General features: G+C 50.0%; 3 protein-coding genes across 3 annotated transcripts; all 3 read left to right on the forward strand.

The window, feature by feature from the left end:
* Positions 1-1239: 1239 nt before the first annotated feature.
* On the forward strand, positions 1240-9231 carry TGME49_202360 (methylase, putative). The gene is made up of 9 exons (XM_018779203.1): positions 1240-2089; positions 3054-3143; positions 3728-3774; positions 4640-4808; positions 5348-5409; positions 6103-6570; positions 7328-7592; positions 8153-8207; positions 8489-9231. The coding sequence occupies exons 1-9, from the start codon at positions 1888-1890 to the stop codon at positions 8580-8582; spliced, it is 1452 nt and encodes a 483-aa protein (XP_018637405.1). The 5' UTR covers positions 1240-1887; the 3' UTR covers positions 8583-9231.
* A 1676-nt stretch (positions 9232-10907) lies between these two features.
* Positions 10908-19447, forward strand: TGME49_202350 (50S ribosomal protein L21, putative). The gene is made up of 11 exons (XM_018779202.1): positions 10908-11991; positions 13049-13708; positions 14406-14457; positions 14927-14996; positions 15673-15712; positions 16251-16315; positions 16878-16938; positions 17351-17429; positions 18066-18104; positions 18551-18617; positions 18990-19447. The coding sequence occupies exons 1-11, from the start codon at positions 11119-11121 to the stop codon at positions 19027-19029; spliced, it is 2046 nt and encodes a 681-aa protein (XP_018637406.1). The 5' UTR covers positions 10908-11118; the 3' UTR covers positions 19030-19447.
* A 1937-nt stretch (positions 19448-21384) lies between these two features.
* Positions 21385-25518, forward strand: TGME49_202340 (proline dehydrogenase; the record flags this gene model as incomplete). The annotated part of the gene is made up of 6 exons (XM_002367478.1): positions 21385-21478; positions 22037-22270; positions 23124-23395; positions 23827-24056; positions 24486-24712; positions 25118-25518. The coding sequence occupies 6 exons, from the start codon at positions 21385-21387 to the stop codon at positions 25516-25518; spliced, it is 1458 nt and encodes a 485-aa protein (XP_002367519.1).
* Positions 25519-26459: the final 941 nt, after the last annotated feature.

The raw sequence follows: 26459 nt of genomic DNA on the forward strand, positions 1-26459 counted from the left end.
AGGGAGGGAACAGCTAATTCCCAGTATTGTCTTTCTGGTATTTTGTTGCCGGTTTTGCGCCTGTGCGCTGCCATTTCGTGATTCTCAGGTCTGAAACAGTGTGCACATAGGTTTCAGGAGTTGACCGATGTGTGTCTTGACGCTTGGTAGCTGTTTGCCTTCTGAGTGGGCAAGGCGTGTGTAGCTTTCTTAAAGATTCTTTCTATGCTGACATGCGTGATTCTCATACCGTCCTCTCGCGCTGCAGCCTTCTCTTCAGAGAGTCGTGCGTGAGCCTTTGTACGTTTCAAGGTCAGAACCCCTAGGTGGCACCGGAGAGCCTATCTACGCGTCTGCCCTGCTTGTCCTCGATACCAATAACGAAACTGCTGTGTTCGCTTGAGCTTTGCTCCCTTGAACTAAATGAGAAAAGAAAACGATTTTTTGTCCAGTGGATCCGCTGAGGCCGTTCCGCCTTTCTTGCGAGTGGAGGACACCATACTACGTAGAGGGAACCCGACCATCAAATATCCCAGAATTCGAACAAAGGATGGAACAACATATCGTCTCGCGCACTGTGCGGTGTTAAAAAGAAATTCCATTTATAGGGTGTCTCTCTGTGTTCGTCTGTCATGGTGTTCTTAAACTTGGGCATCGTCGTCACACCCTGTAGGAGTTCCGACCCTGATATATTCGGCTATCACACCATATATAGAGCCCTACACCTGGACTTCTCCTATATTGCGCAACGGTTGGGGCATCATATTATTTACGGTTGGTGTGTGGTGTTGAAGGAAGTCGTGACAATCTCAGTTCCAGATTTTGGTGTCACTTGCCGAATTCTGGAAGAGGCTGGATAGGAAAAAGTTCAGGGAACCGACAAGAACGGCAACCCCGGTGACCGACCACGGGATGGCCGGGCGATCGAGAAACCTACCGCAGACCACAGGGAGGCTTTAGTATTCCACGACCCATTGTCAGAGCCTTGATCGGGAGGAAAGCCAGATTCATTTCCTGAGAAAGTGACGAAAGTTTATGAAAAAGTCAACTCCCTCGACTTCCTGCCCCGGTGGTTTCCGCATCTGGCAAGCAATCGATGCATGCACACATGCAGTATAAAAACGCATGCTGCAGGGTTTTCGAAGGCTCCAGACTGCTTATCTCTACAAACCGTCAAGAGAAATAGAAACGTGATCAACGAAAGGGTCCATATCGTGTATTCGTTGAAGGTTTTCTTTTCCTTCTTTTCCTCCGATCGGCTTCTCCCCCACGCTTCCCGGCGTATCTGTGAATCTCCGTGTCTCCGTCTCTCCCTGGTTGTCTCTCTGTCCCGCGGGCACATCTGTTCCCGTTTGTATCTAGTTTTTTCTTCTCTGTCTGCTTCTCTCTTTTGGCTCTCGGCTGTGACCTCTCTCGACTTCCGTTTTCTCGTCTTTCTTGCCTGTTCTCTTCCCCTCCGTCTACTCCCGGGATCTCGTCTCTCGTCGTGCCTTTTTTCCGTTCTCTCCTTGGTGTCTTCCGCCTCGTCTGCTCTCGAAGCAGCTAAGAACGCGTCTGTCTGAAACTCCTATCGGGAGTCACATTCCGAATAAAGCCATAGGTACTGTGACGTCAAGCATTATGAAGAACGCGGTTGTCTGGATCTCATAATTCGAGTGATCTTCGGTGTCCCTCTCTGCTGTCTCGACTCGAAGAAGAGACCCTCTGCACGGTTGCTGAATTTGTTGCGAAAGCAGACGCACGACCGTCTGCTTGCAGGCCTTCCCTTCTTCGTGCTGGGCTCGCGGACATCTTCTTCGCCTTCTTTTCTCCCTCTCCACCCTTGGCGACCCTCCAGGTTTTTACCTCTTTTCAGGGGAAAAGGCGGACACCAACAGAGGCGCCTGCCCTCCTTTGTCCTGATGACTTATGTCAAGTCTTGATTTTCTGTGCCGTTCCTCTCTCGATTCGCAGCCGCTGCCCTTAAGAGACACCATGGTGGCGGATCCATGTGCAGGGGCGCCAGTGGGAGGAAGCAAGACAGAGCGCTCGGAAGCAAGCGTCTCTGACCTAGCGGCGAACATGATCGGCGATGTCCTGCCAGAAAAGAACTTCTACGACTCAGACATAGGTGCGTTTCTTCTCGAAGATAAACGCATGCGTCTCCCTTCCGGAGTCGAAAACAAACAGCGACTTTGTCGTCGGTATACCTCATAAGTGGAGTGAAGAAAAGTCGACTCAAACCAAGTAAAATGAGCGCTACAGTTCCTCTGTTATTTGGCGGATTCTTCAAAGACACTCATGCCCTTTACTACCAAATTCGTGTTCTCTACAAATGCCTGGGAATGACGCCTTTCAAAGTCTGGAACAAACATGCCAAGGAAAAATCTGACTTCGCGTCCGGTTTCGCGGCGGTATGCCGCCTGCTGAGCAGCTGGATGAACGCAGCAATGACTTCCTGCCTGCCGTGCGTCGGGTGCTACGGATTTGCGCCATTTCGAACTGTCTTCAACAGAGCAAGACACGAGATCAAGCATCATTCTTCTCCACATTCACGACGATGTGTGGCAATTGGCCTAGGTTCTTGTCTCCCAGTTCTTACTCTTTCAACTCCTGCCTGGCGTCGAACTGGCTTCCCGTCGGTGTTAGGCGCCCTCGTCCACCTTACTTTCTCTCTTGTTGTTTGTTGTGTTGTGTGTTCGACCTCAAGGTGAAGGCGACTGGAAGCCGTCTTCATTTCTTGTGTTTACCCTTCGAGTTTCTCTGGAGTCGCGGCCTTTCCCGTACTAGGTGTGAATGGATCTTCGGTCGGGACCGACGTGGAATAACGTGAATGTCGAGGGACATTGAAATCATGCACTTTTGCCTGTTCTCGTCCTTCTAGGTTGTATCCGGGGGTACTGTCTCCATCTGCGGCAAGTGCTACCGGTCTCGGATCCTAGAGACAAAGTGGCATCACAGCGTTCTTCTGTTCCTCGGTTGTTGCCTTGTTTTGTGCCGTTCCCTGCCTGGTATGACGACTGTTCGGGTACTTTGTGTCTGCATGTTGTAACTTTCTCAATTTCGTGGTTTGCCTCTCTCCGACTCTGCTGCAGTGGCGTCGTTCACGTTGACGCCTGAAGAAGTGAAGGCGGCGCACGCGCTTGTGGAGGCGAACGACCAGCTTCTTCCCCAGTTCACCCTCGGTACGTTTCACTATCTCCGCCTTCCTCTTCATCCGTCCCCCTTTTCGTTTTTTTCTTCCCCTGATCTCTGATATTCCTCATGATCTCTCCAGTGGATTCGACTTGTCTTTTGTCTTCTTTCAAGTCGTGCTTTCCCCTCTGCGCCTGCGTCCGCGGCACACTCAGATACTTGTGCTGCTCTGGTCACCGCCACATGTGTTTCTCCTTCACGATTCCCTTTGCAGTTTTGCTTTTTCCCTTCATTTCTCTTGACGCTCGCGTTTCCGATGTTTGCATCGTCCACAGTACCGCTGTCCGTTTCGCTTTCTGTGGTGAGTTTCTCCCGTGGATTCTCGTGTAGCGCGTTGCTGTGTGCTGACCTCTGAACTCGTTCGTCTTCTTCACGGCTCCTCAGTGTCGTGGGTCTGCTTGATCTCTCTGGGGTTTCTCCAGCGTCTCCTCGCCGTCGAACTTGCGAGGCATTTATCCCAGAGAAATGACGTTCGTTCAAGTCTAGGAACTTCGTTTTCCTCGCTGTCACAGGGAATTACCATTTTCTCGTTTTCATTCTTCTTCCTGCAATTCTTCTCCTTTGCGCCTCGCAGACAAGCTGGACCGCGACGCCGTGAGGAACTGGGACGTCTTCTACAAGGTTCGTACACAAAGACGGTGCAAGGGGCGGACCAGACACGGGTGTAGAAAAAGTAGACCAAGCGACTCTGTCGTGGAGATTTCAAACGTTTTGGATAGCCACAGCCTGCTCTGGAGATCTCAACTGACGTGTCTGTTGGAGTGTACGTATCGTCTAAACCGCACTCTTCGCCCTGTTCTCCGTGCATTACAACATCTCTTCACGCTGTTGAAAACCATCCCCAGGAAAAGCTCATAGGTAACCCTGCGAAAGATATGGTGGCAAGTGCGATTGAAAGTGTGCGTCGATCGACGGGAATCAGGTCGCTATTCACTGGTTCTGTTTGGAAAATTTTGAATCAGAGTTTAACCACGTCTTTGAACTCGCAGTCCGGGTGCGCAAGGTGCTTGAGAAATCTTTTTTTCAGTAGGCGGCATGTCCTCGCGCGTTTTGGTTTTTTTAGCAGCAGTAGGGCAGAGAGCGCGGAGAGAATAGTGCTTGGTCCACATTCTGCCACGCAGCTCAGGTTCACTGTCTCCCTAGTCCCGTGTGCGCCGTTGTCTCTTGCGCAATACGTGAGGATAAGCATTTACACGTAGATCTAAGAGGATCATAGCTGTCGTAATAGCCAGAGCAAATGCTAGCATAAGAGCTGTAAAGAGGACCATAACTCATCCGCCTGTAAAAATCGAGGCACTGATAGTAGCTCGCTTTTTCAGAGACGGACGGGATCTGCCGCTTGCATGGAGAACGTGAGGAGTAGGAATGTTTTTTTCCTCAAATCCCTTCAGACTCTCAGTCGGACCCCACCATGGGTCCAGTGCACGCAAGGCCGTCTCTTCTTGCTGCTCATGAAGCGAATTGCGTTTTGTGTGTCGCTGTCCAGCACAACCAGGATAACTTCTTCAAGGATCGGCTGTGGATAAAAAAGGAATTCCCAGAGTTTGCCTTTTCGTGTCCTGACCCCCAAATCGGAGACACAAAAGACGCAAAGCCTCCTCTCCTCGTCGACGTTGGATGCGGCGTAGGGAATGCCCTCGTGCCGATTCTCCGGAGTAAGCACCGACTGACGCGTAGCAGGTTCCCAAAAACCACAGCACCAACCTCTCCGTCTTCCATGTATATATATATATATATATATATATATATATATATATATATATGGATAGGTATGTGCATATGCATTTGAATATATATAAATATATAAATAAGTAAATATATATATATATATGTGTAATGTATGTATGAATATGCACATTTCTGTCGGTGTATGGGTGCGGGGCACTGATTATATGCGAGCACGTCGAGAAGAAAGCAGCAACCCAGTGTGGAAAAAAAGCCACCCAGGCTCGTTGGTTAAACGGCCTTCCAGTCGTCGCCGGTGTCTGTTCGTTTCAAGCATCGCTTTCTGTTTATGGTTCCCGACTGAGGGAGTCTGCTTGTCTCACCCGTGTGGCGAAGCTGCTTTTCGTCTAAATTTTTCTTGAATTGTCCTTACCGACGCTTTGCGCGTACTCATCGGCGACGATTGCAGTTGAGTGTTGTCGAGGAACTCGGTTTCACGCTTTCTCTGTGACCTCTCTTTCTCTTTCAGGTTTCCCTCACCTTCACGCCGTTGGGTTCGACTGCTCGAAGCGCGCTGTGCAGCTCTTGAAGGTAAGGAGAGTCCGTCTAATTCCAGCGGAAGGGACTTTGTTTTCTGCAACATCTCAACTCCTATCGATAGTGTTTAGTCCTGCACGAGTAAGCGGCGGACGACGGAGATGCCCCGAGTTCCCTACAAATCAGTAACGTATATATCTCAGAGTAAATGCAAAAATCCATTAGGAAAGCTCGTCTCGGAGTCATTTGTTTACAACACCCGCATGCATGGCGGGACGATGAAATAGAGAGAATGTGAAGGAACTGAGACAAGTAAAGGGCAGGCTCTAGTCGCGAGTCGGCGTCTCCCTGTTCCCCAGAATGGGTTCTTCTTCAGCACTAGTGTGCAGATCGAGGAATTATGTTGAAAGCCGCTGTCGGTGTAACCGCCGTGGACGGACGTGGAATTCGCCTTGATACACGACAACAGTAGAAATCACATAGGTACTGATCCAAAATATCTGTTTCTTCAATTTGACGTATGTCAAGGTGCATGCAGAAGGCCGTGTGGCTTCTCGCATGTGCTGCAACACCCCCGGCTTCCCACTGAGTCTTCAAGACCCAGTGGCGGCTGCGGCCTTCGTCGGTGTCGTATTGTCTACTGTCTCCGCTTGCTCTCTTTCCTTCCATGGGTTTGTCCTCTAGAGAGCTTCGGCTTGTGTTTGCATGCATCTCTTTTCGCTGTTTTTTTCTTTAACACATCCTCAGGAGCGGTGGGCTGCGCGAGTTGAGGCCCTTCCCCGCCGGGGGTGCCATCGCGGTCAAGAAGCAAGCGGCGAGACCGTCTGCGGTTCGTCTGTCTGTTCTGTGTATCCTCCTTCTTCTGCTTCTTCGTCTGCTTCTTCTTCCGCGCCTGCCTCTCTTCGACCTTCTTCCCGTTCACAGGCCTCCGCAACTCCTACCTCATGTGCGTCTCGAGACGAATTCCGAAACCCGCTCTTGGAAGAGTCTCCGGTAGAGTCTGTGGAGCCCAGAGAGGCATCTGCACCGCCGGTGTCCGAGGTTGAAGAGACTGAGGCCTGTTGCTCCGGAGAGGACTGCAGCGAAAAGGAGGAAAACGATGTTGAGCGGGACGGCGACAGTGACGAAGAGGAAGAAGATGTCGACAGCTGGGAGAAGAGGAAGGAACAAGAAGCAAAAAGACTGCGAGAAGTCACTACCTTCGACATCACCGAGGTACGACTCTCCTGAGTCCTCTCAAAAAGGAGACCTACCCAATGAAACAATTTCTGTAGGAGTTAGAAAGCCTCGTAATTCGCCGCAAAAGAAGTGGAATCTTTAATGGCTGCCCTTCAGCACTCATTCTGTCTCTGTACGATTCCAAGGTGCCGGGACATGCGTCGCCGTCGTGCATTCGCCACATATGTCTCGTAGTCGTTGTAGACCTTTCCCGCCTCTCCAGCGACCAATCTGTGTCTCCTTTGTGATCTGGTGTAATTCTGTTGGTTTCGCGCTGTTCCAAGCATTCACGTGTCAAAGTAAAATATGATACACAGAGTCGTTTTTCTGTTACATCAGACGCGTTGCACCCGTGACGTAGCCAAGGCATCTATTATGGCAATGGCCAAAGGAGGCTCGCAATGTCTGTAGTACCCTATAGTCTATTGCCCAGGCCGTTTTCTCGTCTCTGCTCATTCAGTGGAACTGCTCTTCTTGTTCGCCGTACCGTTTCTTCCAAGAGTCCCCCGCAAAGATGCCTCTTGCTCTGAACTGTACGTTGTCCCACCACTAGACTGCGTAAAACAGCGACAGTTGCTGGATTTCAACATACTACGACAATACGGTTGTTTCACGTGGGTTACGTTGCAGAACCAAACGTGTGGTGTTTCCATATTTACGGCATTGAGGGTACTCATTCGTTATGCTCTTGGCTAAAACCGGGTATCTGCCTCGCTGCCCCTTCGTGTGCGGTCTCTCTTTTGTGTTTGTGCAGAGCGACGTTCCGGCGTCACTTGCGGCTCCTGCATCAGCCGATTACCTTCTGCTGCTCTTCGTTCTCTCTGCTCTTCATCCGCGGCACCACATCACTGTTGCTCGTCGTTGTGCGAGGCTGTTGAAGCCTGGTGGAATTCTCTTCTTCAGAGACTACGGACGCTACGATCTCGCGCAGCTTCGCTTTGCCAAGCGAGGCAAATCGAAAGTTGCAGACAACACCTATGTGAGACACGACGGCACGCTCGCCTGTTATTTTCTCACGGGTAAGGCAGTGAAAGCGAATGAAACATAACGTTGTGAGAATCTGTTGGGGGCTGGATATGGAGACGCGGACGCAGAACGCAGTTTAAACCCGCCGAGGATCGATTGCCATTCAGTAGATGTCAGACTTTCTCCCATGGTACGCTGGTCCTCCGCGTCACGTGGAGCTGCATCCTTCTCTCCGAGACCAATGAGGAAAGTCGCATCCAGTTGCGAAAGCATGTCTACTCGTGTGTCTCTTGGGATTAAAAGAGCAAAATTCATAGAGGATCCAGGGCAAGAACGTGCGATTCCATTTGTAAGAAGCAACCGAGTTCTTTTTGGTTATAAACTACTGTTTCGTCTTTTTGCTTGCGTTCATGCTGGAACCTGCACATGTGTAGGCATAATTATATATAGATGGAGAGATAGATGTATATTCATGTGTGTGTGTAGGTGCGATCGGACACATGTGAATCACAAGCGTTCATCTCTGGCACTGTACGTGAATGAAATTTGTGTATTTCAAAAACGCGGACTCACTCGCAATGACTTGCTTGCGTCTCATGTCTTGTCCCTGCAGACGAGCTCCGAGAAATCTTCTGTCGAGAGGCCGGCTTGGAAGAAGTCGAAAACAGGTAATTTGCCTCGTCGCCTTTCCCGCTGTCTGCACTTTGGGATCTCCTGGTCGATGCATACGCAGTTTCGCTCTTTTTCTCGACAAGCGTTTTTGGATTCGCCTAGGTCGCTGAAATGCACGTTGCCGGTATTTCGAGTTACGCTTCCAAGCGACGGGTGTCTGCGCGGTGTAGCTTGTGGATTTCGTATGTTGTTACAAAGCATACAGTTTCAATTGTTTTTCATGGGGTCGTAATGTTAGACTGGAGGCTGTTTTTCCCTTATTGCGCTGTCTTCGAAGGTACTGCCTCCGGGAGTTTACTAACAGAAAGACCGGGGTGAAGATGCGACGTATCTGGATCCAAGCGAAATTTCGGCGTCCTCTCCAGCCGTAGAATGCCACTCGAGCAAGGACCAGAAGTGGAAAGGTGGAAACGGTCGCTGTGGTGGAAAGCAAGACTGGCTATATGTTCCTCGTTCCTATCACTCACCCCGACGTTCTAAGGAGTCTGCTCGCTGTTCAGCATAGCAAATGACGGTTTATCCATAGAGAAGTATCATGGTGACGAAGGAAAACAGTAGAGTTGCCAGCATTTCTCAGTTGCCGATCTCTGGCACACTCGCGCCGTCCCCCTACCACGATTGTAAAGGAATATCCACCGTTGTTGGTTTTTAAAGGTCGCTGTATGTCGGTCTTGTCGTGTCTGATCGAGTTTTTGTTACCTGTGTGGGGTATGCGTGTCTTCGTGGGGCAGTGCTTCTGTTTCCAAAAATAGCCGCGTCTGTCGCTTTGTATCTGTGCACTTGTGGTGTCAGGAGGGGTTTTGTGGTGCTCGCCGTTTGCTTTCCCCGTGTGAAAACGCGACAGAGCCCTGGACTATCGTTTTTGTACACATGGCACTCAGAGATAAAATGTCGCACGCAAGGGTAAGGCCTAGTTGTACGCCACATCTTTTGTCGTGCGAGCTTTTAGGGCCTACAACGAAGCTGTCATAGCCAGTCTCGTTTGAGTCCTCAGGGGAAAGCGGACCCCGAGAATACTACCAGGAAAACACGCGCCTTTTAGTGCGTCAGACGCCATAATGGGGATTATGTCCCGTGCCCCGGCAAACTCAAGTGGAGTTTCGTTCAGCTCGGTGCTGTCTTCGACATCTTTTGAGTCTGGTGTAAACTATTGGGTTTCGCCTTGTGGAAGCATCAAGCACGGGCATTCTCCTGTCAAGACATGTTTTACTGCAGGTTCAGTAAACAAGAATGTTACTTTAGCAGTGAGTTGTAGTGATGCAATCACCGGTAGCGAAAAGTGATGTCGCACCCCTCACAGTCAAAGGGAACGTGTCGTAACGAGGGCGGGTGGCTCTTCGCCGAGTACCATCACTGGAAATAGAAAAATTCGCTCTACAAGTAGTACCAATCACAGAATCAGGGAAGGACTTGCGGAGATGTAGTTTCGTAGTACCAGAACGAGGGAAGATTCGATGGCTGTGACTTCCGTTTTTCGCTTTTGCGTCCTGCGTTTGTACTCGGTCAGACTGTGTAGTCAGTTTGATCCTAGGAGATGTTTTCCGCGTGTCTCGTTTAGCGAACTTCGAAAGGACTTTTTTGGCACGAAGCTTTTCGGAAACAGAGTGAACTAACGCCGCAGCTGCCATGATTGCCGGACGGCAAGAGAAATGCCTTAGTCGCGTCGTACTTGTCTCGTACCTGCAGTGGAGTTACGACTGCTACTGGTGCCCCTGTAGCTGTTGACGAATTAGAGGGATGATTGATAACGGGACTCGCGCTGATGTTACACACCAGCATAAAAGGCACTGTAGGACTAGCGGTTTCAGCACGAGTGTCGGGTTTGCAGGCAGCAGTTTTTGTTTCCTCTTCCAAAGCTACTTTTCCCATGGATTCAAGCCTATTGACATGTAGTATGCACTGGCCTCAGTCAGCTAGTCATCCTTTGGGGCAGCAGGGGCTGAATACAATTGGCTGTCGGTCAACGACGGGGCGTATGTCTGCCTTCCCGCTTCCTCGAAAGCTGTAAAAATAAGACGAAAACATCCCGCTGACAGCACTTGAGATACGCCCACAAGTGTCCACTGGCCTTTCGACAGACAAGCCAAGGTCACCTTTCACGTACATTTCACGCAAGGAAGAACATCTAGGCAGAGAGGCACAGCCACTTGCTTGGCACCAATGACTAAACGAGAGGTTCTTCTGCTGTTAGACAGAGCCCCTATGGCGGTACAAATCATGTGACTAAAGCCCTCTGCTCCTTTCTTTCTCTGCAGACAATATGCCGGTCTACATATATTCGGTAAACTCCGTGGGTCTTCCCAGCAAATATGTCCTCTCTCGAAAGACGACGTTCCAGTTCACAGCCGCTGTTGCCATTTTTCCGTTCAGAGCCCCAGGAAGTTTCTCCTCAAATAGAGGTCACCAAAGCTGAACCGTCTTCGTTCTGCAACGATAGAAGCTAAACTTTTTCCTACTAGAGTAGCCCCACATTAGGCCGCCTCAATAATGTACCACTGGACAGCGTCTGCAGCCGTCTTTAACAGACGGGACAGCGTTGCATGCAGTTACGCACATGCACACGTGTGCCAACAACGTTTGCTTGTGAATTAATCGGTTTTTCACTCGCGCCGCAGAGGCGTTTTCCTCCCCGCATTGTCGTTTCTTTTTGGAAACCCTGCCTTATCTTTGTTCAGTGAGGCAGGGACGAAAATAGTTTGCCTTCATTGTCGTCACTGCTGCTGTGCAGTTTCTTGTTGTCAATTCCACTCGTGCTACTAATCCTCGTTCAACGTGTGTCCCGCCACCGAGCCGGTACACCCTTTTCCCTCCCGAGTCCAGAAGGAGCTCAAGCTTCCTTCTTGCTTTTGCCGCCCTCGTTTCATCCTTTTTTCTTAATCTGTGGGTCGTTTTCCGCCAAAGAAAGCCATGCTCGCTCGCGGGTCTCCCTGGCGGCTCGTGCTGCCAGGCCGGTCAGCGAAGAGAGCGCCTGAAACGCCTCCTATCACGCGATGTCGCCCCGGTCTTGTATGCGAAAGGAGGAAAGCAGAATGTCTAAGGAGGACGGTTTCTTCTGCGGAAGAAGGAATGACGAAATTCAGCGAGAAGGGGGCAAGCCAGACCCGCATGCACCAGGGGAACTGCGACGCAAATCACGATTCTTGCGCCGATCCCCGCAGCGCAGCGGAAGGCTCTCTGTGTTTTTTTCGGAGCTTCGCGCCTTCATCAGGTCCCCTATCGCCGTTCAAGTATCTATTCCGTCGTCCTAGGTCTGTGAACGCCCTCAGCTCCTCTGCGTTGACATCTCCGTCTCATCTCTGCTTCTCTTCCTGCTTCTCTTCCTGTGCTGCCTCTACTTGCCGCTCCTCCCCCTTCTCTCTCCTCCGCTCATCTCGATTGCTGCGCCAGAGTGTGTCAGAGCATTCTGTTCCTTCGCTGCTGTCACTTTCCAAGCCTGAGTCTCTTCGTTCTTCCGTCGTTTCCTCCCGTGAGTCGTCGTCACGTCTCGGCGACGAGTATCCATCTGCTGCCTCATACCCCCATGTTCGTCGGCAGACTTCCTGCCTGCTCAACAGCCAGAACTCTGTGTACGATCTCGAATCTTGGAGAAGGAGTAGTGGAACTGCTTCGGACCTGCTACGCACCGTTCCCAAGGGTCCTTTGCCGAGGCACAATGGGGGCACTTCGTTCTCCTCCGCCTCCTTGCTGCACTCCATCATCTCTCCTTCTCCCTCTTTCGGCTGCGTCTTCCTTAGGCGCCTGCAGATCTACCCCCAACGTCGTGTCATCGGCCACCGCATTGTAGGAGCTTTCTTTTTTTGAACGTGACGCTTCCGAGTTAGACTACCTGGTTTGGATCTCGAATCTGTGTCTTTACCTAGTCCAAGTTCGGTCGTGCTCTTCATCAGATCCACAGTCTCTTTTATCCGTGCAGTATCGTCTGGCGTGTAAAGCAGTGCGCTGTGGCAAAGGTCTTTCGACTCCAAGCAAACGTCGAACTTCGCATCTTATGCGTTCCGTAGCGCCAGGGGACTTTGTCATCAGTCGACACTGTGAAACGTCCTCTTTCCGGGGAAATCGGTAGCGATACAGACGGTGTCAAGTCCGGGTCACGAGCAGGAAAACGTTCATGGAGGCTACGTCGTTATGCAAAGACATCTACGTCCATGTCTACGTCTAAAGATATATATGGATATATATGGATATATATATATATATACGTGCATACATTTGAGAATGTAATTCAGGTGAACACGCAGTCGAACAGCATCATTGCAATGGGCGCTCTATGGCATCGGCATGGTCGCACGTATGCCCCTGCTCGCCGGCAGCATCTAACATAGAATCATCTTCTTCATTCACCGAATGTTCAGCGGGGCCTTCTCAAATGTTTAGCAAAAAACAGTCCTTGTGAGCCTCCGCTTTCATGGGTCGGTTCCTTGATTCTATATCCGGTAAAACCCCAGCAAAGGAAACGAAGGTGACAATTCAGGCACAGTCCCCTGTTCCTGCTTTCGCGCTCATCTTTTTTCTCGTGTTGCTTCTGCGTACGCGGGCAACTTTGTCGGTTTTTCTCAGTCACCTGGTTTCCTGCGTCACGGAGGGAACGCTTTATCACAGGTGGCTGTCTTGAAGTGTACTCTCACCCCTCAGTGGCGGGCGGAACTGCGTTGCCATTTTTCAACTCTGTTCTGGAGTCCTCTGTCCCAGTGGACCGTGTTGGCTAAGTGAATGCAGCGCTTCTCATAGACGCAACCAGTGGAACATGTTTGGTTTTCCATGGTCGCAGCTCCCTCGCGTTCTTCTTGTCGTGTAGGATTTGTGTCACTCGACCGTGGTTCTCGCCTCTGTTTTGCAGGAGATTTTTCGGGGAAAACATCGGCGTCGGCGAATGGTCCCGCCGCGGATTCCCCTGCACCCGCTGGCGGCGAACACGTCGGAGGAGACGGCCTCGAAAGACATGAATTTGTTTGAGACGTACCGCGACCTGCAGCTCCGGTGGAAGAAGACTTGTCGGCAGCGCAAGAAGAAATTCAACATCGCGCGCAAGTGGCGCATGCCTCGAAACATTCGACCGCTTCCAGACCCGAGCTGGACGCTCGTGTTCCACGTCAACCCCCGCAGTGGGTACCGGCGAGGACGAGGCGTGTGTAGAGACAGGAGGCGAGAGAAGCTGCAGGGCGACGCCTTGGAAGTCTCGGCAGAAGACGAGGAGAACCGTTTAGCCGGGAAGGCGCCGTCGAATAGAGATCAGGAGGATAGGCAACGAGGACGTGGAGCTCAGGAAACTTATTTCCGCTCGGATGCAGCACTGGACGCTGCCATCGAGGAAGAAAACATCCTCCAGATCCTTGCGCGACATCCTGAGAAAGGTCGAGTCGAAGGCAGCGGACGCCCGCGAGGCGCCGACGGCTGGGGCAGAGACGGACCCCTGCCGCAGTGGATGCAAATTCTTCAGCGAACGCCACAGGAAGAGCTATTCTGCGTCATGAAGAGCAATGTCTCTACCCAACACAAGGTATGCATGCGTGCATTCCGTGTGCAAAGGCTTCATCGTCGTTTTCTTCGCGAACAGAAAATCAGGAGATGAATGAGCAGGAGTCGCTGTTCGCAACGCAAGAGGGTCGGCTTTCGCTTCAGAGATAAAATGCGCAGTTTTTGTTCCCCCTGCTACCTGGTTTAGGCGCCGCTACCCAAGGGAGAGAGGCGGCGCGTAAACCGCGGCATTAGAAGTGTGGAAGTTACTGTCCATTAGCTGTGGGGACTCATACAGAGTACAGGTTTTCCGCAGGATTAAGAACTAGACTCTGTGTCGTTGTGTATTTCAAAGTATAGATGTGTAGATGTTTATGAAGGCATAAAAAAGCATTGAGTTCCGTACCAGCTCCGACCGAACGCAAGAGGTGTACTAAACACATGCGAATTCAATCTTATTAATACATAACGAACTTGTCGAACCTGTGTTCATACGTGAAGCCGATTGTAGTAAGCGGATTCCGCTGAGAAGTGGCAAGCGAGTTCGGGAGTAGCTAGCAGCATTACATCCAACTCATTTGTCGACACAAATGCAAGGCATGAGCTGTGCACAAGTAGAAGCGGTACATCTATGTGTATCGATTTGCGGTCGTCCTCTGACAGGATTAGTGCATGCTCCTCCCGCGAGCTCCGGTTTCCTTCTCGTCATCGTAGAGGCCGTTCCTTGTGACTATCCGCAGGTCACTGCTGGTGATTTGATTCAAGCCGAGAAACTACACCGCAAGCAAGCAGGTAAGAACTCAAAGACGGAGGTAGGGGCGCGCAAGCAAGGACTGCAAAGACAGGCCACCGCAGGCACTCATCTGCAGTGACAGCGTCAGCAGTGCCATCGTTGTAGGTATGCTTTCTTCCACTGTTTCAATGCCTATCTCTGCTGTCCATCCTCACCATTCGCTCTCAGTTGGAGAACATTCTTTGTTTTCTGTTTTTCAACGGCGGGACATCCCGGCGAAAGCTGTTGCCAGGGGTCCAAAGGCTCCACCATGGTGCTTAAATTGCATGTGTAAGTAGAACTCCGTCCCCCTGTAGCTTTCTCTGGAACGGGTGGCGAGGCTGCGTCGAGGATTTCTACTCGATCTCACTGACAAAACCCCCGTGGGAGCGTCGCGACGTTCGCGTACTTCATGGTACTTTATCCAACCATCCCACCTTCTTTGTCGTACCTTCCTTTTGCTCGTCGGTTGACCTGCACCCTGTACAGGAGACAAGGTTGTCTTTGGCACGGTGATGCTTGTTGGGTCTCGTGATTGGACGATTATCGGCAAGCCTACGTAAGTCCGCAACTCGATTTTTGTCTTGCCGCCACCATGTCCTCTCACATGTTAGGGATGATAGATGCGAGATGTATTCTACATTTTCGGAATCTTTGGCGTCTCCTCTCTTAAGTTGGATGTCCTTGATCGCTTATCCTCACGTTTTCCACTTTCTTCTACACAAACAGAAGCAGGAAGCGTCCTGTGCGGAATCGATGGCAGGTTTCCCTGGTTTCTGCATCTTGCTCACTTCTGTGGGGTGCTGAGGGCGGCAGCGTACTTGGTGTTTTCAACGAGATGAGCCTCCCCATCGAAGACAACTTGCACCTCCGAGAAACGGAACACAGGGACTGTTGTGCTGTTCCCTACCACTGTACTTGAGTACATTAATGGTAGTGGTACCCCGTGTCTACTTGGCAATTCAGCGTTTTTATGCAAGCTGTACAAACACCCCTTGTCATCTGTCTGCACAAACAGTAGATGTATGGACCGCCCTTGTTCTTTTTGTTATGTTTACTTTTGAAGGTATACCCCCCTAGCCAGAAGAGTTCCATGGGCGCCAAATCTGTCAACAGTTTGAATCTACGGGGAAACGCCACCTGGCGACACCATTCATAATTTGTCTTATTCGTACTGCATGTCCTGCGTACGTCAGAAAAGTCATTCTTGTGTGTGTGTGTGTGTTCTTCCGTAGGGTGCCGTTTGCGAAAGTCGAAGCGACTGTGGAGGAACAAGTGAGTACAAGGCCGTTTCCGCATGAAGACATCCCACATTTCTAGACGGGGAATTCTGTTCCCCCCTCCCCCCTTCTTGTCGTATACTGTTCCACATCATTCGAGAGAAGAGGGTGGCAGAGGCGCCGTTTGTCGCAAGGCAGCATCAAAACAGGCGGTACCGAGTCGTGTTGCCTAGGTGAACTGACAACGGTTCTTAAATACAACGGGTAAAAAACGCTACTAGCGTCTCAGTAGAAATCTTCTTTTGCTGTAGCGTCTAACACGTATGAGCGAGTACCACTTGAGATGCACAGAAGGGCATCCACTAGGGGGGATAACAGTGATCCAGATATTACGCCTAGGACTACGCGTTACTCCAACACTGACGCCAAAGGCCTGCAGCGACGCAGCAGTCCCTGAGTTGTGTCCAGGAGCGCGTTCGTCACACATAGAGCTAGCAGCCTCTGTTTCGGATACGGATGGCAGACTCTTTTTAAGGAATGGGAGACCGTAATGAGATCTTGTCCTCTGTCCTCTATTCCTGCAATACTTCCAGACTCTCGCCGGGGAAACACTCAGCTTCTTCTATAGGAAGTCTCGACGCGTTTCGCGATTCCGACGGTGAGCTTCCCTCCTAGGGTGACCGGGGCGAAAGCGGCGCCCCTTCGGTCCGGTTCTGTCCAAAGGGTGCTGTGATGTGCTTCCCGGTAAAACTTGGGTCTGTTGTTTTTGTCCCGTGCATTTGGAACATTCTTGTTTCGTGTAGCAGGCCCCCTGATGGTAAATTCCGTGTTTGTCGGACAAGCGTATCGGCAGTTCTATCCTTTCCATTTTCTAGCATAGTTTTGTAGCAGCTTGTTCGTCCGAGTGACCAGCATGAAGTTTATTTGTTCTTTACGGCGAACGCAGTGCTCACCGAACTGTCCCGAGATGTCGAACTCGTTGCAAAGGGAAACTGCTAGAAATTCTCGAACTGAAAGTGGTTTCATTTGAAGGATGGAACTGTGGAACCGCCGAACTCGTAGTAGTCGAAGGCAAGGAAACTAGAAAAGCCACAACGGTTCCCTTCGTAGTGGCGATAGAAGAATACAAAATGAGGTCATCGCCAAAGGTTGCCTTAGTTACTGCTTCCATGATTTCACTTCGTATGAAATGTGAAAGCTTCTTATGTTCGGATATGCAGGATTCGGCACTGTGTGACCATGCTGCGTATTGACCGCATCGTCGTCGACCCAAATATGACCGTAAGATGAGATAACTGGCTTTTTCTCTTACTCTCATTGCTTTTTAAAACTGCGTTTTTGCCCGTCGTGCCGCAGAGTGGCCTTTGCGTGCATGACACTTGATTCTCCTCGCGCTTTGTCAAAGATCCTTCTGACACCGGGACGTCTGCAGCGCTTTTTATAGTCCATGTATATTTACCTTTCCTAGATAGTGTGCTTACTCGGCACCACAGCACGCATGGTGAGCTTATATATATATATATATATATATATATATATATTTCAACAAGGGAGTCTCAAATGAAGATCAGCACACGCGTCGTCCCTCAGCGTAAATCGCCTTTCCACTTTCTGATTAGAGCGATCGCTGCAATTCGCCATCCGTTTCGAGCTGTCTTTTTCCGTGAGTTTTTTGTTGTTTGCTTCGTCGAAGGTGGACCCTCCCGCGCCGAAGCCTGACCGATTGCTCGACTTGTGGGCGAATCGTTGGCTGTACCCTGACGAGCTCGATGGTAGGTTACAGGAATGTAAAAAAGGTGGGGAGTCCCATTTCTTGGGCCTCTTGATTTCGAATCACCAAACAGGTCCCTAATAGAACGTCATTTGTCCAAACTGCTCCGCTCGCGAACATATGAACTCTGAGTAGCCAGCACGGATTAGCGTTTGCGGCATAGTGTGGAAATAACTTCTCATTAAGAGTGCAGCGACATCGGTGGCTGTATTCTCGTGTCTGAGGCTCGGATATTGCATGAGGCAGGCATTCGATTCTTCGTTAAGGCAAGGGTACGCGGCCATCTTTTTAGGCGCTAGCAACACAGAACAGTAACGATGATGATAATATCTAACCAGCATGTTGCGTTCACCTCACAAGGGTGGCTAATTAACTGCCGCTACTCTGCCAAGTTCTTGTGATCTTACTTATAGACGTGAATCCCTTTGCGACCAGGGGCGTTCCACACAGTGGGGAAAAGGAGAATTTTAAGTTGCGCGGGTATCATCGTTACGTGTTTCCGAGTTTTGGTGCCTGCGTTCTCACGGCGCCCCTCGATTGTCAAGACACCGCTTTTGCCAATTCGGCAAGACAGGCAACCGTTTCATCGGCGGCTGCGCCAATCCTGCTGCGTTGTCTGCTTCCTTATTATTGACAGGCATCAAGCGAAACGAGAGTGGAGAACCAGTTGTTTCTGGTGAGCAGTTCGTGCGATAGTGTCGCGAATGCAATGGATCGGTCACGTCAAAGGCAGAACTGCCTGCAATGTATGAATTTCCTCTTTACGTCGCTGCTTCGTTGATTCGTTCCGTGTCACCTTAATCCCAGGCGGCGGAGCCGTCAGTGTCACCGGGATTATCAACAGAGATGTGAAAGTTTGTTGTGGTAGCCAAAAGCAGGCTCAGGCCCATTGTGCATGTTTCTCAAACACAGGTGTATGTATGCACCTATATACGTGCATGTATTTCTATAAGATGCATTGCAGTATTGTCGTCCGTGTCTGTGATAGTCGTGAGGTGCGTGGACTGCCGCCGCGTCGCCGTAGCGAAACTGGAGAGCCTGTTCCTTGAAGAGCGTGTCGACTTGCGACGAGGTCCAGCATATCGATGGATGAGATGTGGAGTGTTTTAACTCTCTGCGCAGAAATATATGACGGCCGGGAGCACCAAAAAGGTTCTTATCAAAGGCGAGGTCTCACAGCTTCCTATCGGTAAGAGAATAGGCATCACACTTCTTTTTCTGCTATCGTCCAGAGCAAGTTTCTGGGGAACAGCCTAAGGTGGAACTCATGTGGTCTTCAAAAGAACTGATAGAGGTACGATGCTTTATCCGTCTCTGCCATTGCTTCGGTGCTCAATTGAGGGTGTAGAATCGACAAAATGTTCAGGCCGTGCTTCTTCGAAGGGCTTCTGAGACAACACTGTGAGTAGAGAGTGTGTGGCGACGTGTGCCAAGCGGATAGGTAGTCTCAGACTACAGTACCTGCCTACTTTACTACCGCCGCGTAAGGTTTCAGACGAAGGAACCAGTCCCCACAGAGAGACAGAATCATTCATTTCCGGTCCTTGCTCATGTATCGCAGGTGGTATCCGGATCCTCAGTCGGCACACTGGAGACCATGAGGATAGAGTGCGGCTCGCCTGGCTTGTGCAAGCCAGTTATTAAACTGTACGCAGTTGTTCTGTGAGTTTCGTTCATTAACAGAATGGGTCATCTCCTTTTAGTAGTTGATTCGGTCAGATGAGTAGGTTCACGTTGTCCACCGCGGTTTGAGAGTGTCTGTGTTCATGTATCTGCCAACATAGTCCAGGCATCGTGAACCGGGAAGGAACACGTTTTCAAATCTTTATCTTACTCAACTTCACGTTATGGCGTTCTTGAATAGATTCTGAGCTGGTGCTTATGGTGGCACCATAACGGTGAGAGTAACACGGTTTCTCCCAATGGAAGTTTCCAGTTATCGATGTCAGGCCCCTTAAAGGAGCGAATTTTCCAAGACCGGAACTGGGCCGTGAGCTCTGGTTTTAATTCCACAAGAGCCACGCGATCGAATTGTTGGCTCGTAAATTCTCACCACATCAAGAAGCACTGCAATCTTCTTTGTCAGAAGCGAGCTGTCGAAGCATGTTCAGCCACATTACTGTGTTAGCTTCTGTCGGAGGAATAGCTTCAGTTAAGCGCTTGTTCAAGCCTTCTCCCAGATTACTGAAGTTCGAGGCAGGGAGTATTTCACAATGCGTAACTTATAGTCTTCGACGAAACGTCTTCAGAGTCAGGACGCACGAGAACCGCATTCAATTCGCCTGCGTTGGTAGGTAGCTTCTGAAGACACGAGATTACATAGCTCCAATGGCGGTCAAAATAGTGCTGAATTCAACAATCGAGTGGGGAAGCAACTGTACTTCAAATATCATTCGCCTATGGGTCACCCATGGTCTCTGCATGGATAGTACAAACTTCCCGGTTTCGGGAGTTCTGAAGATTTTTGTTCTTGCGGCCGGTGAGCCTAGAGTAACATCTCTATTGCTCCTCTGCCGTTGAGAATTGACACATGTAAAGCCTGACCGTGATACACGAGAGCTGCCGTCCAACAGAAAAAGTGAGTCCTTGGTTGAGTTTGTCTCGCGAAAAAAAAGGGAGCGGTGAAATTCATCACGATGGCTTCCATCTTCTGGGAAGAGGAACCGTATTGTAAATGAGGGTAGCAACAAGGACATATCGTGCTCGACAGTTTCGGAACCTCCATTCGCCCCTGCCAAACCAGTACAAAGAAACCGGCAGGAAACAGGATATCGGCGCACAGTCGGAATACTGTTGTCCAAGCTATTTCTCATTGCAAAAAGCCGATACTATGATTGTACTGAACAGTTTATTGGTTTTGCGCGGGATTCGTGCCAACCTCATTAGCGATATGATCCTTTTTAACCCTCATGAAAGCACTTCGGCTACCCGTGTTTAGGGGTGGTCGGCCACATCTGCATCTCTGGTGCTGTGGCCCTAGCCACGACACGACAATTGTAGGGCAAGACGGCTAATGTACTCATGAATTAGTTCATCTTTTTGCCACATTACCAGTATGTCTGGTCTGTTAGTCACCTGAGCTCCTTCTTTGCTGAATGAACATGGCGCGTGCATTGTGGCGAGCTGCCTTCTTGCCTTCCTGGGAGTCGTGGCCCCCCCAACCTTCCGTGTTGCGTGCTGCAATCGACGTTCTAGCCGGTGGTTGCTCCAAGATAAAACCTTCATTTTCCTTCAATAAAATTGATTCCCAAGTGAACTATTTTGGAGTTCCTGCTGAGGTGTTGTATCCTGTGTCTCGTGGTCACTGCGCTGGAGTCAATGAAATGAATATTCCCGCAATCTGTAACCGTCTTTATAGCGGGCGCTGCGGTCTGTCCCAAAGATTTGTTTCTCCCGTTCCGAGCACTTGCTCTTCTATGATACATGGCGGACCGACTCTCCTCCACGAGGACACCTATTTGCCTTCTGCTTTGTGTTTTTGTCCTGCACACAAGGCCATACTGCCTTTCGTTAAAAGACTGTCAACAGTATCTACTTCTCCAAGTCTAACAGTAGAAACAAGGGGGCAAGTATACATTTGCGAGACGTATCACACAGCAGTGACCGGCAGTCGCAAGCAGTCGTCGAGTTCTTTCGTGATTCATCGTGGGTCAGCGGCCTCGTCCACTTCACCCCCAGCTTATGTCTTCTCGCGTCATCAAAATCAGATGCTTTGCAGGGGGCTCAACAATTGGTTTCACCTGCACAGTTATTCATTGTCGTCCGATTCTCACTTGTCAAAATGCCATCTTAACACTGATAAGCCAGAAGCTGCTGCGATGGCCACTCGTGGGAAAAATTGCAGCGACATACTCGTCGCGGCGTCAGTTTTTTTACTGTGCTCATCCCAGACCCTCGTTAGGAGGAGCGAGAAACTACTAGAGTTGTCATGTAAAATTTTCGGAAAGAGGCTGACAATGTGGTTGCTGAAGAAATCTGTATACAAAGTTTTCTGTGGAGGGGAAACCGAAGATGAACTACTGGCAACGATGCAGAAATTGCAGAGTCGAGGTAGGCTATGGAGAGAGGAATTACATATGAAAGCAAAACTCTTTCAAGACCCTGTCTCCACGAAACGTGTTTTTCCGTAGGGGCACACAGCGAATGCCAGCGGGTGAAGTCAAAATAACACGTGGGCGATTTATGCACATGCAGCTGAGCTTCTCGACAAGCAGTTCGGGGACCTGTTTCTAAGCCTGTCGGTTCGTCAAGCGAATATCCCAGTAGAGGAGTCCGTGATAAGCGTATGCATCGGTGAGGGGTGTGGCGAACACCGATGTAGGTTTTCTGGTAGTCTAGGTGTAACAATTCCTCTGGCGCTCCATGTATCTCACCCCTTATCACGCTGCGGACAGGCATGTCGCCGCTCATAGCAACTCCTGTATCTGTTCGAACTAAAATGTTTGTTATCGTTACTAAGCTGCTTCAGAAACCCGTGGTATAAATACGTCAGTCCTACATCCGAAGCCTGTGACGCTTGTACGTGAAACACCCATTCCTCTCAGTAAAATTACCCAGTGGTAGCATCTCGGATGGAGAGCGCCTGTGTATTAATATTTCTGTTTGCAGGAGTGAAGATCGTTCTAGATTACGCTGTAGAAGCGTCACCCGACGACGTCACCTCCTTGAATGCTAACGTTTTCGACAACAACGCATGCTCAATTTGGAATGCGGTGGTGACAGCGGCAGCGGGGTACGACGCCCTTGTAGCGCTGAAGGTCAGCGCTCTAGGCCCCGTCTCTACAATCGAGCGTGCAGGCGAGGTCATTGCTGCAGTGGAAAGATTATTCGCAGAACTCTGCGGTAAGCGTGGTGTTGTACAGCGGGGGTACATGCATCTGTGTCCGTGTGAAACGAGCTTGCATCATGAACACATTCAACCAACGAAGCTGGAAACAAATCTTCACGTCCGAGTCTAATGTCAACCGTGGCGAGGCAACCCGGTTGTCGGGCATCTCTCGTCTTAGAATACGGTATTCAGGATTTTAGAGGTCATCGGCGGCTGCCTGGACTATGACAGTTGCTGTAGTGAATCTACCTCCTGATTACCTTTGCATGCTGCAAACGGCTACTTTGTCAAATGCTCCGTAGCCTTCGGGGGCAGGAGTATTGAAGACGTCCGCTTCACAATCTTTGAAAAGCAAAGTATTATCATTTAATCAGAATTACAAGAGTAGCAAGACTGACACAAATTATGACTTTTCGGTATCTCAAATTTCAATCATCGTCCGAATGGACTGTCGCAATGTTTCTTGACCCACGTCGCTGTGGTCTGTGAGCTTTTGCCCTTAGAAATCACCATGATGCATTTGACTGTCCACGTTTAATACTTATGTGGAACCTTCGCTGGACCTGCAGGGCTTTTTGCTCTGGAGTGTGTCGTGTCACTAGTCAATCGACATCGACTGTCCATTTTGCAAAACCGTTATGTTGTTGCCACCGGTTCTCTGCCATAGAAGGTATCATATCATTGGTGCGGATTTCCAGGTTGTCTTAGACCGTGAGCCAAAAGCACCCAGTATCGACTTACGTTTTGGTGACAGATTTGTGCTACAGTTACGCAAAACTAGATTGTCCTGAAATTGGGTTTATTGTCCATAACCGTCGGTGCAGCACTGGCTACACCTGTGTGTTTCGATTACCTGCGTTTGAACAGGTATGCCGGCTTTCCGCAGCCACGAACGAATACTCCCCGATCTCCTTATGCGAAAAGAACTCACGAAGGCGGCCTTTGTTAGCAGCATTCAGCAATTAATAGCTGAGGCAAATGTGCCCCAGGCATCAGAGGAGGATATTAACCTTGTCTTCCGTGCGCTTCTTGCGCAGCCTGGTGGCGGCGAAGACAAATCTAAAGTTTCTTACTTCCAGTGGACTCATTTACTGCAGCCGCACAAAGTCGGAAGGGGCAACTTGTCTGTTTTTAAGCAGGTATGCTCACTTGCATGCATGCGCATTCCATGAACCCGGTCGGCTGCCCGTCTCAACGTTACATAGCGAGTGGGGAAGTGCTTTTCAGAGCTGCATATTTTGATATCTTATGCTGCCACAGGCAGGTCACTCAGCAGGCCAACAAATGTTCTTCATGAATCAGTACGAATAACTGGTCAGAGGGTTCCCCATATTCATATACCCCACCGGCGCCCACAATTTGGTCGCTGTTTTAAGGGGTTTCCCGAGAGTTGACATATTTCTTCAGTTTCCTGCGCCACTCATCATGATAATTCCAGCCTACTAAAAAGCACGTAGGGTCGAGCTGGATTCCAGTGACACTAGGAACTTCTGCAGCTACTTCTGGCGGCGTATATGCATACGACCATAGTATGCAACTTTTCTGTCTGTCTATTATGTTGAATTTGCAGTTGATACCACCTCTCTCCGACGCTGATGCCAAGGAAGTGGCAGCAGCTGAGGAGAGACTATCGAAGCTTTGCGAGATGACAGCAAATCTTGGAACCAAAGCAGGTCTGCTTGTGGATGCAGAACATTCACGACTTCAAGGGTTTATTCGCAATCTCACGTGTAATGTCCAAAAGCGGTTCAACAAAGACGGAAAGTTCCTGATTTACAATACGTACCAAGCGTATCTCAAGTGAGTAATACACGCGTTTTTCACAGCAAGAAAAGGGAAGCTGGACCAAATGCTTCATGCATGCGTGCGCTGCGTAATATTCACCCGCAACGAGTCCATCTCCATAAATGGACCTGTTTCTCCAGATGGATTTCGTTGCTCCACACTTTGCTAGAACAAGGGTGTTCTTTCCAGGTTATCTACAACAACCCTTTGGTCGCGAGTCAGCATCTGTGGGATCAACGGATCAGGGGGCCACGTAGATCCTGGATACACGCTAGCTTGTAATCCTTCGTTTCCTCTGGGAGCGGAAGCTTGTGCCATTCGGAACGATTTCCTTGTTCTCCACAACGATCTGCATTGACAGTGTCGGCAGGTTTTCTGCGGTCTCTTCTTTCGATATAAACAATCACGTAACCGTAGTGCTACGGGCCCTGTGTGCTATCACAGAGAAACCAAAAGCCAGCTTCGATCAGATCTGGAGATGGCCCGTCGGTTTGGATTCAGAATTGCTGTGAAACTCGTCCGCGGAGCTTACTTGTCTTTTGAGCGCAAGTCAGCGAAGGAACACGGCTACCCCTGCCCTGTCCTTGATTCATTGGAAGACACACACGAGTCATTCGATTCTTCCATGCATCATCTCCTGGATCATATTGGTCGAGTGGCCGTCTTTATCGGTAAGGGCAAGCCGATGTTCAGCTTACTATCCCACCTGCGGAATCGATGAAGACTATGGTAGACAACTCCTGTCAGCCAACGCAGCTGATGGCAAAACGTAGGGGAGCAGTCCGCCTGGCGGACATTAAGGCATAGAAAATAACTGAGACAGACGAGGGCTGGCAAGCCATTCGAAGATCAAAGCCATCCTTTTGCAAAGTGATGTACACCTTCATGGCCGATAAGGCAGGCAGACTCGGACAGCCACGGATGAATATCAGGGTAATGAGGGGGGAATGCAAAGAGCCAGACCTGTTTGCCCGCACCAAGGCCGCATAACTGTATGGCAGAGAATGCGTGTACCCATCAGATACACTCCAACGTTCATCTGACACATGAGTCCTCTTTCATGTTCCTTCTGTCAGGTACTCACAACGCCGAGTCTGTTCGGAAGGCCACCGCTCTGTTGTCGGAATTTTGTCAACGGTCCAACGACGTAGCTCGCAGTGAGGAGGCGTCTGGTTGTCTCTCTGTGACAGCCTCTTTCCCTGCTGCCAACAAAAGACAGCTGTTGACGCCAGCAAGTCTACCTGTATCGTTTGGACAACTTCTTGGATTGAGTGATGACCTTACATTCATGCTGAGCTCTTCCGGATTTAAGGTATATAAATACGTTCCTTATGGCCCTGTTAATGTTACAATACCATACCTCCTCCGACGTGTTCAAGAAAACTCCGGCATTATGGGGAGGGCTGGTGCCGAGCTGGTAATCCTTTATAAGGAAATCAAACACCGGCTCCGTTCACTGATAAGGGCGAAAAAGTAGGGCTCACTGTCCGCATGATGTGCCGATCGTTGGACACGTCGATGCTAAATTGGCTTTGTCCAGGCATGCGGTGATTTACTGTTTGCTGTTCCGGGGTAAAATGCTTGAGACAATTCTTTTCTTAGCGTCCCTTGTATGCCGGTAACCTCGTTGCGGATGTTGAAGGTTGGCAGCATAGGCTCCCGCTACTCGAGGAAGGCCAATAATGGCATTCGCCATGGTCGATCTTCTTTCCACAATCTGTGGTATCTTCTGTCTGTCGGACTAACACCAATAAACATGGAGTGGCACCACGTGGGGTCGCAGCTGCACCTTTTGAGGTGCTGTTAGCGAACATTCGCGTTTTACGTCCAACGCGTTTAAGCGGTTGCATGACAACATTGAGGCGTTGGGCGGAGGTTGATCGGTTGTCAGAACATTGGCATCCTATCGTAGGCTTCACCATGAATGGTGCGGTGTGGGCCACCCCTGGTTGTTGATGACAGTTTGCTTCAAGTGGCGACAAAAGCTTTTGGTGATATGGTACAGAGCCGCTCCACATGTCCGGCTGGTGCAATCTTGAATAGTTCGCTCACTGAAGCGTAAGCGGGAGAAAACAATATCGTAGTTATTTTAGAATCCTGACCCAAAGCTGTTGAAGGATTGCAGCTTCCAAGTGATCAATGCCAAAACGTATCCTGAATGATTCTGGGGGAGGAGCAAACATGCAGGCGTCCGATGGGAGACACTCCCCATTACCTGCGTAAAAAGTCCCAGTTTATGTGGCGCACGCATCGGCGATCGGGGACACTTTCTCCTTGCCTGGTGATACCCCCGATTTTCTCCCCAGAGCGGGGACGCCACAGTGATAGCAGGAGGAAGCTGTTGCGCCTACTGCTTGTGTCGTACGTCACTTAATATAACATGAAGATTCGCGGCACGCTTCATTTACCACAGCTTCA

Source organism: Toxoplasma gondii, chromosome VIIa (assembly GCF_000006565.2).
Source record: "Toxoplasma gondii ME49 chromosome VIIa, whole genome shotgun sequence".
NCBI lineage: Eukaryota > Apicomplexa > Conoidasida > Eucoccidiorida > Sarcocystidae > Toxoplasma > Toxoplasma gondii.

Coding starts and splice junctions, on each gene's coding strand:
- TGME49_202360 (XM_018779203.1), top strand. CDS start 1,888: ATGTCAAGTCTTGATTTTCTGTGCCGTTCCTCTCTCGATTCGCAGCCG. Junction 4,809..5,347: donor CCTCGTGCCGATTCTCCGGA/GTAAGCACCGAC, acceptor TTTCTCTTTCAG/GTTTCCCTCACCTTCACGCC. Junction 5,410..6,102: donor GCGCTGTGCAGCTCTTGAAG/GTAAGGAGAGTC, acceptor ACACATCCTCAG/GAGCGGTGGGCTGCGCGAGT.
- TGME49_202350 (XM_018779202.1), top strand. CDS start 11,119: ATGCTCGCTCGCGGGTCTCCCTGGCGGCTCGTGCTGCCAGGCCGGTCA. Junction 18,105..18,550: donor TGGAGAACCAGTTGTTTCTG/GTGAGCAGTTCG, acceptor CTCTCTGCGCAG/AAATATATGACGGCCGGGAG. Junction 18,618..18,989: donor GGTCTCACAGCTTCCTATCG/GTAAGAGAATAG, acceptor CATGTATCGCAG/GTGGTATCCGGATCCTCAGT.